At 34.5% G+C, this 13,428-nt stretch overlaps 1 protein-coding gene across 2 annotated transcripts; it reads right to left on the bottom strand.

The window, feature by feature from the left end:
- Positions 1-2,717: 2,717 nt before the first annotated feature.
- Positions 2,718-11,463, bottom strand: LOC105215709 (protein hunchback). 2 transcript variants are annotated; one of them, XM_011189760.3, is made up of 2 exons: positions 10,867-11,463; positions 2,718-5,424 (listed from the first exon to the last, which is right to left on the bottom strand). In XM_011189760.3, exon 2 carries the CDS (start codon positions 5,367-5,369, stop codon positions 2,907-2,909), a length of 2,463 nt encoding a protein of 820 aa, XP_011188062.2. In that variant the 5' UTR covers positions 5,370-5,424; positions 10,867-11,463; the 3' UTR covers positions 2,718-2,906. The 2 variants fall into 2 exon arrangements, with proteins under 2 accessions (XP_011188062.2, XP_054091721.1); XM_054235746.1 differs by lacking the exon at positions 10,867-11,463 and adding an exon at positions 6,333-6,452.
- Positions 11,464-13,428: the final 1,965 nt, after the last annotated feature.

The raw sequence follows: 13,428 nt of genomic DNA, 5'->3' as shown, positions 1-13,428 counted from the left end.
AACTTTGAAAATTATATTTTTTTTTCAAATTTTCATGACTTCAAGTCAAAACATTGTGTAATAATGCCATATTATTACTTTTGTAAAATAACATAATTTAATAGCAAAAGAAGTAAGGAAAGGTTAAGTTTGGGTGCAACCGAACATTTTACACTCTCGCAATTTATTGATGTAATTTTATTAAGATAACACACAATTCGACCCATATATTTGGTATAAAGTTCAATAGAATAACGAAAATCGTCATAAATAGTATATGGGGACTGAGGTAATTCCTGAAGCGATTTCACTCGTTTTCACAACCAAGATATAATATATCGAAAACTATACGCTCACTTAATTTTATATTACCCATAATTAGGTATATGGGATCTGGGGGAAGTTATGACCCGATTTCACCATTTTTGGTACAGAGACAAACTGTTATAAGAAAAAAATGCAGAAGGAATGAATGACATTAAAATATCTGAGAGATTTACCTATATTTTCGGTGAAAAATTACCCTTAGGTAATTCTTAGGCACTGAGTTCTTAATGTTCGATATCAGTGGCTTGAAAAGTCATGGCCCGATTTTGACAATTTTTCCTCAATTGATGTCACAGCTCAAATATAATATTTCTAATTTTTGTTCAAAATTGAGTTATATGGGAAGTAGGCGTGGTTGTGAACCGATTTCGCCCATATTTCACCCGTATCATGAGGGTGTCAAGAAAGTGTTAGATACCGAATTTCATTGAAATCGGTCGAGTAGTTCTTGAGATATGGTTTCTGACCCATAAGTGGGCGACGCCACTCCCATTTTCCATTTTGTAAAAAACTGCAGCTTCTTTCTGATATTTCTTCTGTAAAATTTAGTGTTTCTGACGTTTTTCGTTAGTGAGTTAACGCACTTTTAGTCATTTTCAACATAACCTTTGAATGGAAGGTGGTCGTGGTTATTATCCGATTTCTTTCATTTATGGACTGTATAAGGAAATGGCTAAAAGAAACGACTGCAGAAAGTTGGTTTATATAGCTTTATTGGTTTGCGAGTTATATAAAAAAACTATTTGGGGCGGGGCCACTTTTCAAAAAAAATTGCATGCAAATATGTCCTTAATGCGATCCTGTGTTCCAAATTTTATTTTCATAATTTTATTTATATCTTAGTTATGACACTGTATACGTTATCGGTTTTCGCTATTTTGTGGGCGTGGCAGTGAACCGATTTTGCCCATCTAAAGCAACCTCCTCAGGGTGCCAAGGAATAAGTGTTCCAAGTTTCATTGAAATATATTAATTTTTACTCAAGTTATCGCTTGCACGGACAGACGGACAGACAACCGGATTTCAACTCCACTCGTCATCCTGATCATTTATATATATATATATAACCGCTTATCTAACATTTTTAATTTTTGGTGACACAAACAACCGTTATGTGAACAAAACTATAATACTCTGTGCAACATATTGCGCGAGTATAAAACTGACTGAAAATTCTAATTTTTTCGTGTCTCTGACTACGCCTAATCCCTTAAATTTAAATTAAATTAAAGAAACGAAATAAAACAAAGAATTGAATTTGTAAAAAGAACTAACTCCTTTTTATTGAGACTCAATATTGTGTTTCACGACAACTGATTAATATGGTCCAAAATTTCTTCCTTCCTCTCAGCACATCAGTTTTGCACCAACATTTTAATATTTATTCACCCTTTATAACGCATTAATTATCTCTTAAATCTTCACTTGTTTGGGTTAAATATTAATTATTTATAATTCGTAATACCAAAAAAGAGTTCAGTTGTTCTGCATACAGTTGTTCTTACATACTTTAATATTAATTCAACTAAGTCGAGTTGTAACCGAAATAGTGGTATTAAATATTTCGAACTTTCTTCACGACTGATATATGTACGTACATTGAAGCACAAATTTACGATAATCATTCGTAAACTGTAATACTACTACGATAACCACTAAATTGTCAACGAATTACAGAATTTCAACGGATATAGAGTTAAGTTGTAAGATATTCATTATCAACAACTTCCATATTCCATACATAAATCGGAACATAAAATCATGAATAAACGTAAAAATATATAAACAAGTTAATTACGACTCGCTCAATTTTAGAAGTGTAGAAAAAGTGAGTGGTGAATTAAGACTATGTTCTGCTGAACTGATGTCCGACTGGTAACAGTAATGCCAGATATACATATCTGTAATCCAAAATTGGAAAATAAATAAATTCCAGCAAATGAAAACCATATACAGTTTCTCCAATATTATAAAATGGATATTGTTAAGTAAAACCAAAGTATTAATTTCAAGTAAATTAATGATTTTTATTAAGAAAAGTTTTTTATGCTTTTGTTACAAACATTTCTTGTTCATACAAACATGTATATATTTGTCTGTATCTTATGCCTAAATAATATACATAAAGTATATGCATAATTTTGAACTTAGATCATAATTAGAAAGCAAATAAAATAAAATTAGTTGAATTAAATAATTTCGATTGTTACACATAAATATATACATACAAATAAATACATATAATTAATTTTTGGACAACACACTATATTTGGTTTCGAGGACTAATTGAGGACATACATAAATACTTAGGAACGCAACCATTTTCTATGATTTACCGTATTTGTTTTGAATTGAATTTGAAAAATTATTTTATAATTTATTTTTATTTCTTAGACATTTAACACAATTGGTTTAAATAAATTATATTTGAGCAAACTACTACACGCTAAATTAGTTAAGTGGAATAGTTTCCTTATAATTACTTAATTCTTTACATTTTACTAACTGATATCTATAATTACAATATTATTTACAATTTTACGCCAGCGCTGCAAGTTCCATCCAACAAAGTATTTACTGAGGTGAACACAGGATCTGACTTATGAATGTGCGTTTCGCGCCATATGAACGAAGAGACCGACAGGACCGTCACACTTCTCGCCGCACATGTTGCATTTGAAAACATCGTCGCAGCTATGATAGCCCATGTGAATGGTATATAGCACAGTATCTTTGAAGAAAATATCACAATATTTGCACTCATACATAGTGCCCATACCAGCTGGTCCATTATTGGTTGCGGTTGAAGAAGTGCTGGAACTATTTGAGCTGTTTCCTGACGACGAGGCGGTCGAACTGGCGGCGATTTCTTTAACGATAGGCACCATGTTATCCACATTCGCTTCAGAATCTTTGGATATACCTTCCACTAAAGCAGTCGTTGGTGCGGATGGGATCGGCATTGGCGATAGGGTTGCAGATACAGTTTCATCGTTCTTTGTTTGATTGAATGTATTCTGTATTTGTTCTTCAGGTGATTGCTGTGTCGACTTTACTTGCAAAATGGCATCAAGCTTGAGCACTCGACCTTTCCGTCTCGCAGCACCATTAGTGCTAACGATCGGCGTTTCGTTAGATTCGTCTTGAAGTCTTAAATTAGCGGCGATTAAGGGAGTTTTTTGGTTATCCAGGTCTTCTTTAACAGGAGAACCTTGTGAGAGATCCATTGCTGAGTCTGTTGATCTGCGGTCAACTTCATCCTCTATATCGTCTTCTTCCTCTTCGTCTTGAGTCGAGTCGTACGTATCTTTATTGGAATGAGCATTTTGTAGTTGCTGCAGTGCTTTCTCTCGCCGAGTGGGTGACATTTGCGCTAGTACCGCGGCTTGCTGTTGGGCAGCTAACATTTGTAGGTTTAAGTTCCAGTAGGGAAAGAATGCCATATTGGGATTCTGTTGGAGCAATGTAGCAAGTGGCGGTAGTAGACTTGTCATTGATGCACTCGGATCTGCAATAGCGGACATGGCAGGGGATGTTGGGGTATTTTCGTTCGGCAGGTTCTGATTTTGCTGTTGAAGCGTTGTTTGCATGCGTTGCATATTCTGAGACAACTGCTGCGCTTGTTGTTGTTGCTGTTGAGACAAACCCTGTGAATGTGAAGACAGCTCTGATATTGAGCTCGGACTCTTTGCTGGTGACACAGGCATCTGATGGTGTTGCGTTGGTAACGAGAAAGATTGTAATGCAGTCGAAAGCTGCGCTGCGCTCAGTTTAAAATCTGTACTATTTTTTTGATTTTGTAGGGATTTTACTGTCAAGCGATCATTAGCGTTGCTACTGTTAGCATTGTTGTTTCGTTTGCTGGTCGTTGATGTGGACTTTGATTTAGGGCCACGCCGTGTGCCATACACATCAATAACTACCGATGGATTTGGGATACCCTCCTCATCCAGCACTAAACCTGGCTTGTGCTCATATTTGCGGAGATGTAATTTGAAAGAATGACAATATTTGGTAGCGTAATCGCAATCGGCGCAACGGTACTGATATACGGAAGAGTGCGACTTGCGATGCGAATTCAACATCGATTTGTTAACGCAGGTATACGAGCATTTATCGCATTGAAAGGGTTTCAGATTTTTGTGTTTGCGTATATGATATTCGAGGTGATGCTTCAACTCCGTCACAAAGGGGCATTTGGGACATTGCAGAATCTTCTCGGGTTTCATATGCGTACGCGCATGATCCCAAAATTGAATCTTTGTTACCCACACTGCACTGCATGTCTTGCACTTGTAGTTTTTCATTTTACCATGCGAATTGTAAAGTGGGAACCGAATGGATTCATCGTCCCCCGATTCGCCTGCATACTTCATATCATCACTAGAATTCGATTGCACATCCTGCTCCTTTTCGGAGCAAACAGCACTTTGCGCTTTTGGCGATTTCGGCGGCGTAATATCCATTGGTGGTGTATTGCGTGGTGTTAACGCGGTTTGTAGTTTCTCACTTGAGTCCATTGGCGTTGCCATATGGGGCTGATGCGGTAAAGGACTGGGGGTTTGTGGTTCCGTACGCATATTACTTTGCGGCAGATGATGATAATATTGGGATATGGAAGGTATAACCGCTGATGGTAATCCGGGCGGTGTGAGTGGATTGAAACCAAGTGGTAAATTCGAGGACGTAACTTGATTGTGTGCGGCTGCTTGCTGCGCTTGTTGGAAATGCTGTTGATAATGCTTCTGCTGCAACAACTGTTGCTGCAGACTGCCATCATATAAATGTTGCATTGTTTCTGTGTTGCTGGGCGACGGCGTCAGCGCTGACAGCGTGTCCATGTTGGATATTTGATGTGAATTTTGCGGATGTTGTTTTAAATAATTTTCCAAACGTGAAATGACATCCACACCGGATTCTGGCGACTTCAAATCTTCTTCCAATGATGGACTTGTAGTGCCTGGCTCTGTTTTAATATTTGCATTGGCAAACATATTGCTGTACCATGTGTTGTGCTGTTCGTAGTTGGCCGATGTAGCCTGTATGGTGTCCCAATTCTGCATATTGTCGCCAAAATATCACTGCGTGTATTCAATCTTACTGTATGAGATATGCAGCCTGTAATAGAGAACAGAAGAAAATGTTATTAGTAATCGGAAAGCAATGTAAGGCAATTGTATTAAGCAAAACTCCGCAAAGCAGCAGAAAATTAATAATTCAGCTTTGACACGCGTATTGCGCGTGCGCTGATTTTTCATTTTTATTCTTTTTATCATAATTTTTTTTCATTTCTCTTTTTTTCCATATTTGCCACCCTTAAATAAAGCCTGCAAGTAGAAAGCAATTTAAATCTTTTTGTTCTCTTTTGTTGAGGGCCAGGAGGGTGGAATACCGTCCTCAACGCCATTATGCCACTGATGTTTATGTAAGCCCTCGCGTCCCTTGCTGCCATATGTGGCGTCTGACAGAGACTTTGTCATCGTCAACAGCATCCAAGTTTTGCACCCATTCGCTTCGACTCGCATGGGAAGGAGTTCGCGCAAAAAGTGGGAAATGGTAATACAAAAAAGGCAATAAAAATCGAAATTTACTGCCATTTTTAGCACGCGTGCACAAGCGCAAGGGGAGGATTTTTTCCTAGTCAGCCACAATGGGGTGTAGTCGGGGGTTAATAGTATATGCTGCTTATGTTTGTAATCGTTTGCACCACTATATTTATGCACACACATACATGTATGTATGTATGTATGAGCCTACAAAGTAGTTAAATACATAAGCGCTTTATTTATGCTTGATGTGTTACAGCGTTGATTAAAACAATTGTTCAGGGGTTGCACTTATGTATGTTTGTATATTTATGATCTTTTATTTGACAGTAAAAAAACAGTTTTTTTATTTTTTTTTAGCGTATTCCCATTAGAGCTAACGATTTGGTTGGCTTTTTAAATGTGCTGCTTTGCGATTGGTGACTCAGGTTGTTGCGTTAAAAAATGGAGGCTTATTCGCTGATTTTGATATTTACGTACGTTTAAAATCTATGCGTTTTTCTCGCTGTTTTCTAATATACACTACGTTGTTTGCCTCTCCGGCGGCGATCTGCACTATGGTAAGAACTCATTAACACTGAATGTGAAAATCTTTCTCCGCCGCTTATATGCAAATAACTTAAAGCGTTGCATTCGGTGCAGTTGAGTGTAGGTAAAATGCAGAATATGCATACACGCGTTCCTAAATGAATAGGCATCCTTACACATCACATTCTAGTGCTCTATTTGCATCAGGAGTTCAATAGAAAATAATGCATTTTCGGTATTACAGGTAGCACTGAGGCAATTTCGGTAATGCGGGTTTTATTAAAGCATTCAAACTGTTAATCTGTCTAAGTCCGCCAAAAGATTTGCATGTGACCTTAGAAAACTCGAAAAATCGTAGAATATGCTTGCTCAAAGGTTAATGTTTCAGCGAACTAATGCACGACATACTAGTGTTTTGTAGGTAGATATAATTAACTTTTTGTCTGCAAATCTTTATAGTTCACTAACAATTATACGGGTTACACAAAATAGTACAATATCCTTAGTTTAGGTAGGAAACAGCGTGTAAAATGTACAGCTAAAGCCGTTAACTACATTGTTTTACGCAAAGTTGACTTTAAACGTTAAACAAAGCTGCAAGTTCAGAAGTTAGCAGAAGTCACTATTTCGCTATTCATCCAAACACACATATATGCATATCATTTGAATACATACATACATTCATACGTACATATGTATACATGTGCGTAACATTTGTGTAAACATAAACAGGCGAACATGACTTTTTGACAATGACAGTCATACCCACAATAGTGTGAGTCTATAGTGCGCACAATAGAAAGCTACCGATTTCATAACATTTTTTTTTTGGCGAGTGATCTAAATTACTTGATTCCTTTAACGCGATATGTGTACCATATGTACATATGTATATGAGTACTCTATTGTTTATGTCCCGAAATTATTTTAAATATTCAAAGTAAAAGCAATTGATGTTTACTGGTCAACTAGCCACTACTTTGTCTCAAACTGTATTATTACATACACACATATATTGTCTTTGTTATTTTAAATACTTGATTTTGGAAGCAAAGCTAAAACTAAATAATTAATTTTAATAATTTTGTACACCGCAGTTTGAAATATTCAAGTTTCGCCGTGTGTATACATATGAACAATAAAACATTGAATTGCGGAAATTTGCAATAAGCGAAACATAATTAATCGCTATTTACTACAGAACGGTAAAAATTTCGTACAAGTGTATCGCCATTTGTGTTGCCGACTGAATTTTGCCGACAAGAAAACTTAGACACCTCCAACAATTAGAGAATAATGAAATAATTGTCAAGTAATGCTTGCACTCCTTTATTGAAAAGTGTGCGTGTGATTGCTTTAAAAATCAAATAAAAATTATATTTAAATTTAAGCTTAATATTTGACTTCTGCAAAATACACCGAAGTAAATAAATAGGAATATTTGTACGCAAGTACAATATATTATGTAGACAAGCACATATTAGATATATTCGCTGTACAAATTAGTATACACCGACATATGCACGATTACACGTATGCATTGTACGTGCGCCCTCTTTCACAGCCCCAGTATTCGTCCGCTTCGCCGGTGCAACACACAAAAATTTGCATGCTTCGTCTTCGCATTTTTAAAGGCCAAGTGTAAAATTAATATTTGCACTTGCTGCTCTTGTAGCCTGCTGGTCGGTTAAGCTGCTGCGAATATGTTTATATTGAAACACATACATACTTAGCTGCATTTGCATGCACTTGCACTCACATGCATATATAAGTAATAAAATAGCGTATATGTGCATGTGTAAGAGAATAAAAACATGTGCCGCTAATTTTTAGACATTTCAGACGTTAGAGCAGGAACGGTTGCCAACAACTAAAAATGGGAAATGGAAAATTTTTATGGATGCATTTTTTGCAAGCTTTATTGCTTAGGAGCAACAACACTCTGCAACTGACGTCGGCGGCTGACAGCGATAATGATAGCCAAAGTTCTGTCGACGATGAAACCGAACAAAAAGCAGCACAAGAGACTTTGGATACGATTGCAGTTCTACTTTCCCCTCCACCATCAAATACCATTATCGCATGCGCAGAAAAATGCAATGTGAAAAATAAAACTAAAAAAACTGAAAAGGAAATTTTCATATATTTGCCTTTGTTGCAGTCGCCGTTTGTGTAAAATTTGGAAAGAGCAACTTGTTGTTTATACTAATCGGCAGCAACAAAGACAACAACATAAACGGCAGCGGCAACGACAACCCAATAGTAGCGGCATCACCGTTTATTTTTAAAAGGAACAAAAAATGGTCAAAAGGAAGACATATGCAGGCGGCGCAAATATGATGATTAAGCGAACGGGAGGCACTGGGCGGTAGGCAATGTGGCAGTTTATGAAAATCGGCGATATCGATTGTTTTTGGCTTCTATTTTAGTTTGTCTAAATTATATAAGTATGTATGTATGTGGATATAAAAAATTTAACAAAAATTATAATACGAACGGTTATAACGGAACGGTGTAGCGCAGGAGGAGGTAGCGTATAATAGATGCGCCCGACACAGGTTTGGATATTATGCCGATGTGCAGCGGGCGTTAGTTGAATGGGGAACGATAGGTTTTCGGTTCGGTTTTTAGCAAATGCGCAACAGTGAGTTGCAACGCAAAAAATATATTGAAATAAATTGTTGAAAATGTATGCACTGAGGCATGAAGAGGTCGCCATCGCACACTTCGAACCCCTCCCGACACAAAAAAGATGTATTTGTAGTAATTGTGCAGAATGCACCTATGTTTGTATGTAAGCACTTATTTATATAATGTATGTATATTTGGTGCTTTTAGCAAGATTAAAAAATTAAATTTTTCTTTCTTGTTTATAATGTGGCAAGCGCCGGTTTTGGGGAGACATTGAAAGGAAATGCCTAGTGAATTTTCTATAATTAAATTGTTTGCATAAAAATAAGCAATTTTCGTATTGTTTATTGACCGCTGCTCTAATCCAAAGTCCACTTATATTTTCAATAGTATGTATTCAAGTATTGCGAATTAACGCCTACGCCATTCATATATATGCATTTATATTTGTTACGAAAAATTGCACGTTTTGACTTTTGACTTCCGCCACTTTCCCAAAAGTTAAATCAAGGTTTACGCAACAAAACATGAAAACATAAATAATAAACAGTTCAACAGAAAACAATTTAAACTAGGTTGGATTACCGCCTACTTAAAAGCCTTTGCCTATGACTTTTGGAAGTCAAGGTCGAGACATTTAACTTTTCATTCGGTAGTTGCGCAGGTAAATAAAAACATAACAATGTTAGTACATGTATATATGTATGTATGTATGTTGGCATATATATCGGCAGTATACATGAAGCGAGGAGGAGGATGTGTAGAAAATATAAATGTACATAAAGAAGCATGTCTAGATAAATATTTAACATAATCAAGGTCAACTGATAATTTCTTATGATTTATAAAGTCATTATCACAACTTTATTAAAGTCTCGAGAACCCGTGAAACCCTTACATCTGACACACTCATAATTTGTGACACAATATCTTATTTTTTATATCAAGAAACAAAAAATGAATCACGATACATACATATATACATATGAAATACATATATATATTTATATATAATAGCTAAATGCACATTTGTCAACAAAATAAGAACCTACATACTATTAGCACACTACATGCATGCACTTGACATTCATTTAGCAAAATAGATTTTTTGTGAAATAGTATTTTTTGTCAAACTGCTTAAATAAAAAACCAAAAAAACAAAAACAAGCAAAAGTTGCTGAAAATTTAAAACTGACAAATTGAAAAGACAAACTATTAAAAACAACAAAGCATATGGTGCGTAGCGGAGAAGAACACAGAAATTAAATGTACATATATACTAAGTGCTGTTATACAAAAAAAGCCTTTGACGTTTATTTTGGCATATTTCAAATGAGAGAGGCAATGGAAAGGCTGTGATATTGTATGCGGCTTGATTATATCAACGATTGTTAAAACTGTTTAAAGACAACATGATTACAATTATCATCATAACAATATTTGTGGCCATCTTAATAACGATTACTCTGATTGTAATAATGAGCATTATGATATTTCTAATCACTGCATCAGTTTTCCGCTAATTTTGTCGTGTCAGTTGAATCAAAAATCGTGTGCTTAAATACTTTTTTCGCTACAAAGATCTTTACATTCATCGGCTTGCTATAAGCTATAAGCTTGTATATTCTTACTTAATATATAGCAATACATTTTCTGCTATATATGTATATATATATTGCAAAAATACCTAATAGTTATTATATGTAATCAATAATCAATATAACATTATAAAATACGCATTTGACGTACTTCGCCTTCGGTTAATATCGCCTTCGAAATATATCTTGACTGCATGTTACTACTAACTATACTTATGCCTATGATTAATTGGAGGATAATAAAAATGTATATTTACCTGTAAAACTCTACGGCTGGCGGTGGCTTCTATTTGTATACTCCCAGAAAGTGATACTTATGCATTCAACACTATTTTTATTTTTATAATTGTAAAAGTTTAGTTGAAATTAATATTTATTTTTTTTTCGGAGAACAGCGTGATGTGGGGCTTTTGCAACAACCAATTCACCCCGCATCAATACGATTTTTACACCACGTATGGCACGCGCCACTTTTTAGCCTCTATACAATATCTGTTTCGGAAATTACGCATGAGCACAAATTGAAAGCACGTTCTTATTTGTTGCAGTTTTCCAATAGTTCGAATAAATTTTTACGAAAACTATATTCATCAACAATTAATAACACGCACAGCATTAGTTTTCGTCACATACACTGAAAATATCATTGTTTTTTATTTTTTATTTAACATTGGTTTCAGCTTCAATTCGTATTTCGTCGCGTATTGGTAATTTGTATTAATAATAGTTTTGATTTTGTTATGTTTCTTGCGCTTATAAAATTTTAAACAATTTGAAAATTTGCGGACGACCCGAATCCTTATTGCATCGAGGCGCTGAGCACAACTAACTGATTAGGTGCTGCAAGTTGTAGACATGAAAATAATTTCAGAAATCTGTTTTGAAAAGTATGAATGCGTAAATTTCAAATGTATACTCACACATATGCAGACTCACAACACGACACTCGTCTGCACAGATGCTGCATTGGAACATTTGGGAGAGGATTTTCAGGTAGGTTTCTAGTTTGGCAACCCATTGCATGCCGAATGCATTTCCATTCTATATTGAGCACAGTGTAACAAGGAATAATAACACCGCATGAAAATGAGACGTGTCTTATTATTGTATGAGTTAAACGAAAGTAGATTAAATTAGCCCAAGATATATAAAAATAAGCTTCAAGCGCAAGAAAACCTTCAGTAAAGTGTACATGAACTCTTGATGAAAACTCGATTAAATACAAAGCAATATAAAATACTATATTAGTAAGATAACTCAATTTTTAATAAGCTTCACAAATATCTATATTATATTTGTTTTATTATTTAAATAAAATAGTTATTTAATATATAGTTTTAACAATAACTTTTCCAATCAATTTTTCCAAAGACGTATTATACCCACAACAACTAATACAATTTAATTTTATTTAAAACTATGTTTAGCCAAGGCAAGAACGTCATTAACTCTTTAATATTTTCTTAAAAAGAGGTTAAAAACAAGGGTATTTTTACAATTTTTTTTTAAATATATATGATCAAATATTTCTTTTAAACAATTCAACATATCAAAGATACATATTTACACAGTATTTTGCGTAATTTTCATTTAAAAATCACGAAAACTCAGCCCTTGGCACTTCATCGTCTATGACGGGTACAAAAAAAGGTCTTGTTGCCGTGGACATCATAACTCATTATTGGTTTATCTAAAAACAATAATTAGTTTATTTTTCATATTTTGGTAGTACATGGATAAATTTAGTTAATGAATGAAGGAAAAAGAAAATACTAAAATTATTGACAGAATTTTAACCAAAAAACTCACTTTCTTTTTGTCACATTTTCGACATATTTTGGCACTAAAAAATGTTTGTAATAATAAATAAAAAAATTCTTTGTTCATTATCTAGATAATGTGATTCCAAAGATGTGATCAAAATTTTAACAAAATCGCTTAATAACTTTTCGGGAAATCGTGTACACCGACTTCAAAAATTGAGTTTTTAGAAGAAGTTTTACATTCATCTCTTAGAATATACTCGAATTGATTAGGTTTTCAACCCCCCCCCATAAGGACTATTCCCTCATAACCAAGCGATATTTTTGTGTAATTCTATATTATTCAAAAATATAAAAAGTGAGGATTCTCTCCAATATTTGTTGGAAAAATGTCGGTTTAATCACGAAACTATTACACTGTACTCTCTTCTGCACTATATGAGTATATTAACTATCCCTATTCCTTTCTCAATTCCTATTCGTTGTACAGAAATCGTTTTTTTTTTTCCTGTTTACCACTAGTATTCGTGTGTCGTGTATCATTCGGCTCTCCTTTGCAGAAATACGTCCAGTTAGAAGTGTGTTCAGTATACTTTCGCTCTCTCGCACTTTCCCTCCCTCTTTTTTTACTCGCTCATATGTTTTGATTATTTACATCTTTATAGTTGTATATATGTATATGTACATATAAAATGACTATTTGCTTTTTATGCATATTATTTAGATAAGTGCAATTATTATCTATATGTCTCTGACAACATAAACATACATAAATGCTACCAAGTACCGATTCAATATTTTCTTTTGCATTTTTTTTTTTTTTCAAATATATGCATAATCGTACATATTTATATTGCAAATTTTACTTTATGAAACTTTTACTCTCCGATTAGACTGTTTCTTTGTGCTCTGATGAGTGAGCGAGTGATCCGATGAAAGAGTATTGATAAACTTAAATCCCATTTCATTTATGTTTTTTGTTATTGTGTGAGCGCTAAGCACGAAGGTTCCTACCTCGATTTACTCCTAAGTTCTAAATGTAAATTAAATTATGCT

This window comes from Zeugodacus cucurbitae, chromosome 2 (genome assembly GCF_028554725.1).
Source record: "Zeugodacus cucurbitae isolate PBARC_wt_2022May chromosome 2, idZeuCucr1.2, whole genome shotgun sequence".
Lineage (NCBI taxonomy): Eukaryota > Metazoa > Arthropoda > Insecta > Diptera > Tephritidae > Zeugodacus > Zeugodacus cucurbitae.
Note: the sequence above shows the minus strand (reverse complement) of the source record. Positions and strands in the feature narration are given on the sequence as shown.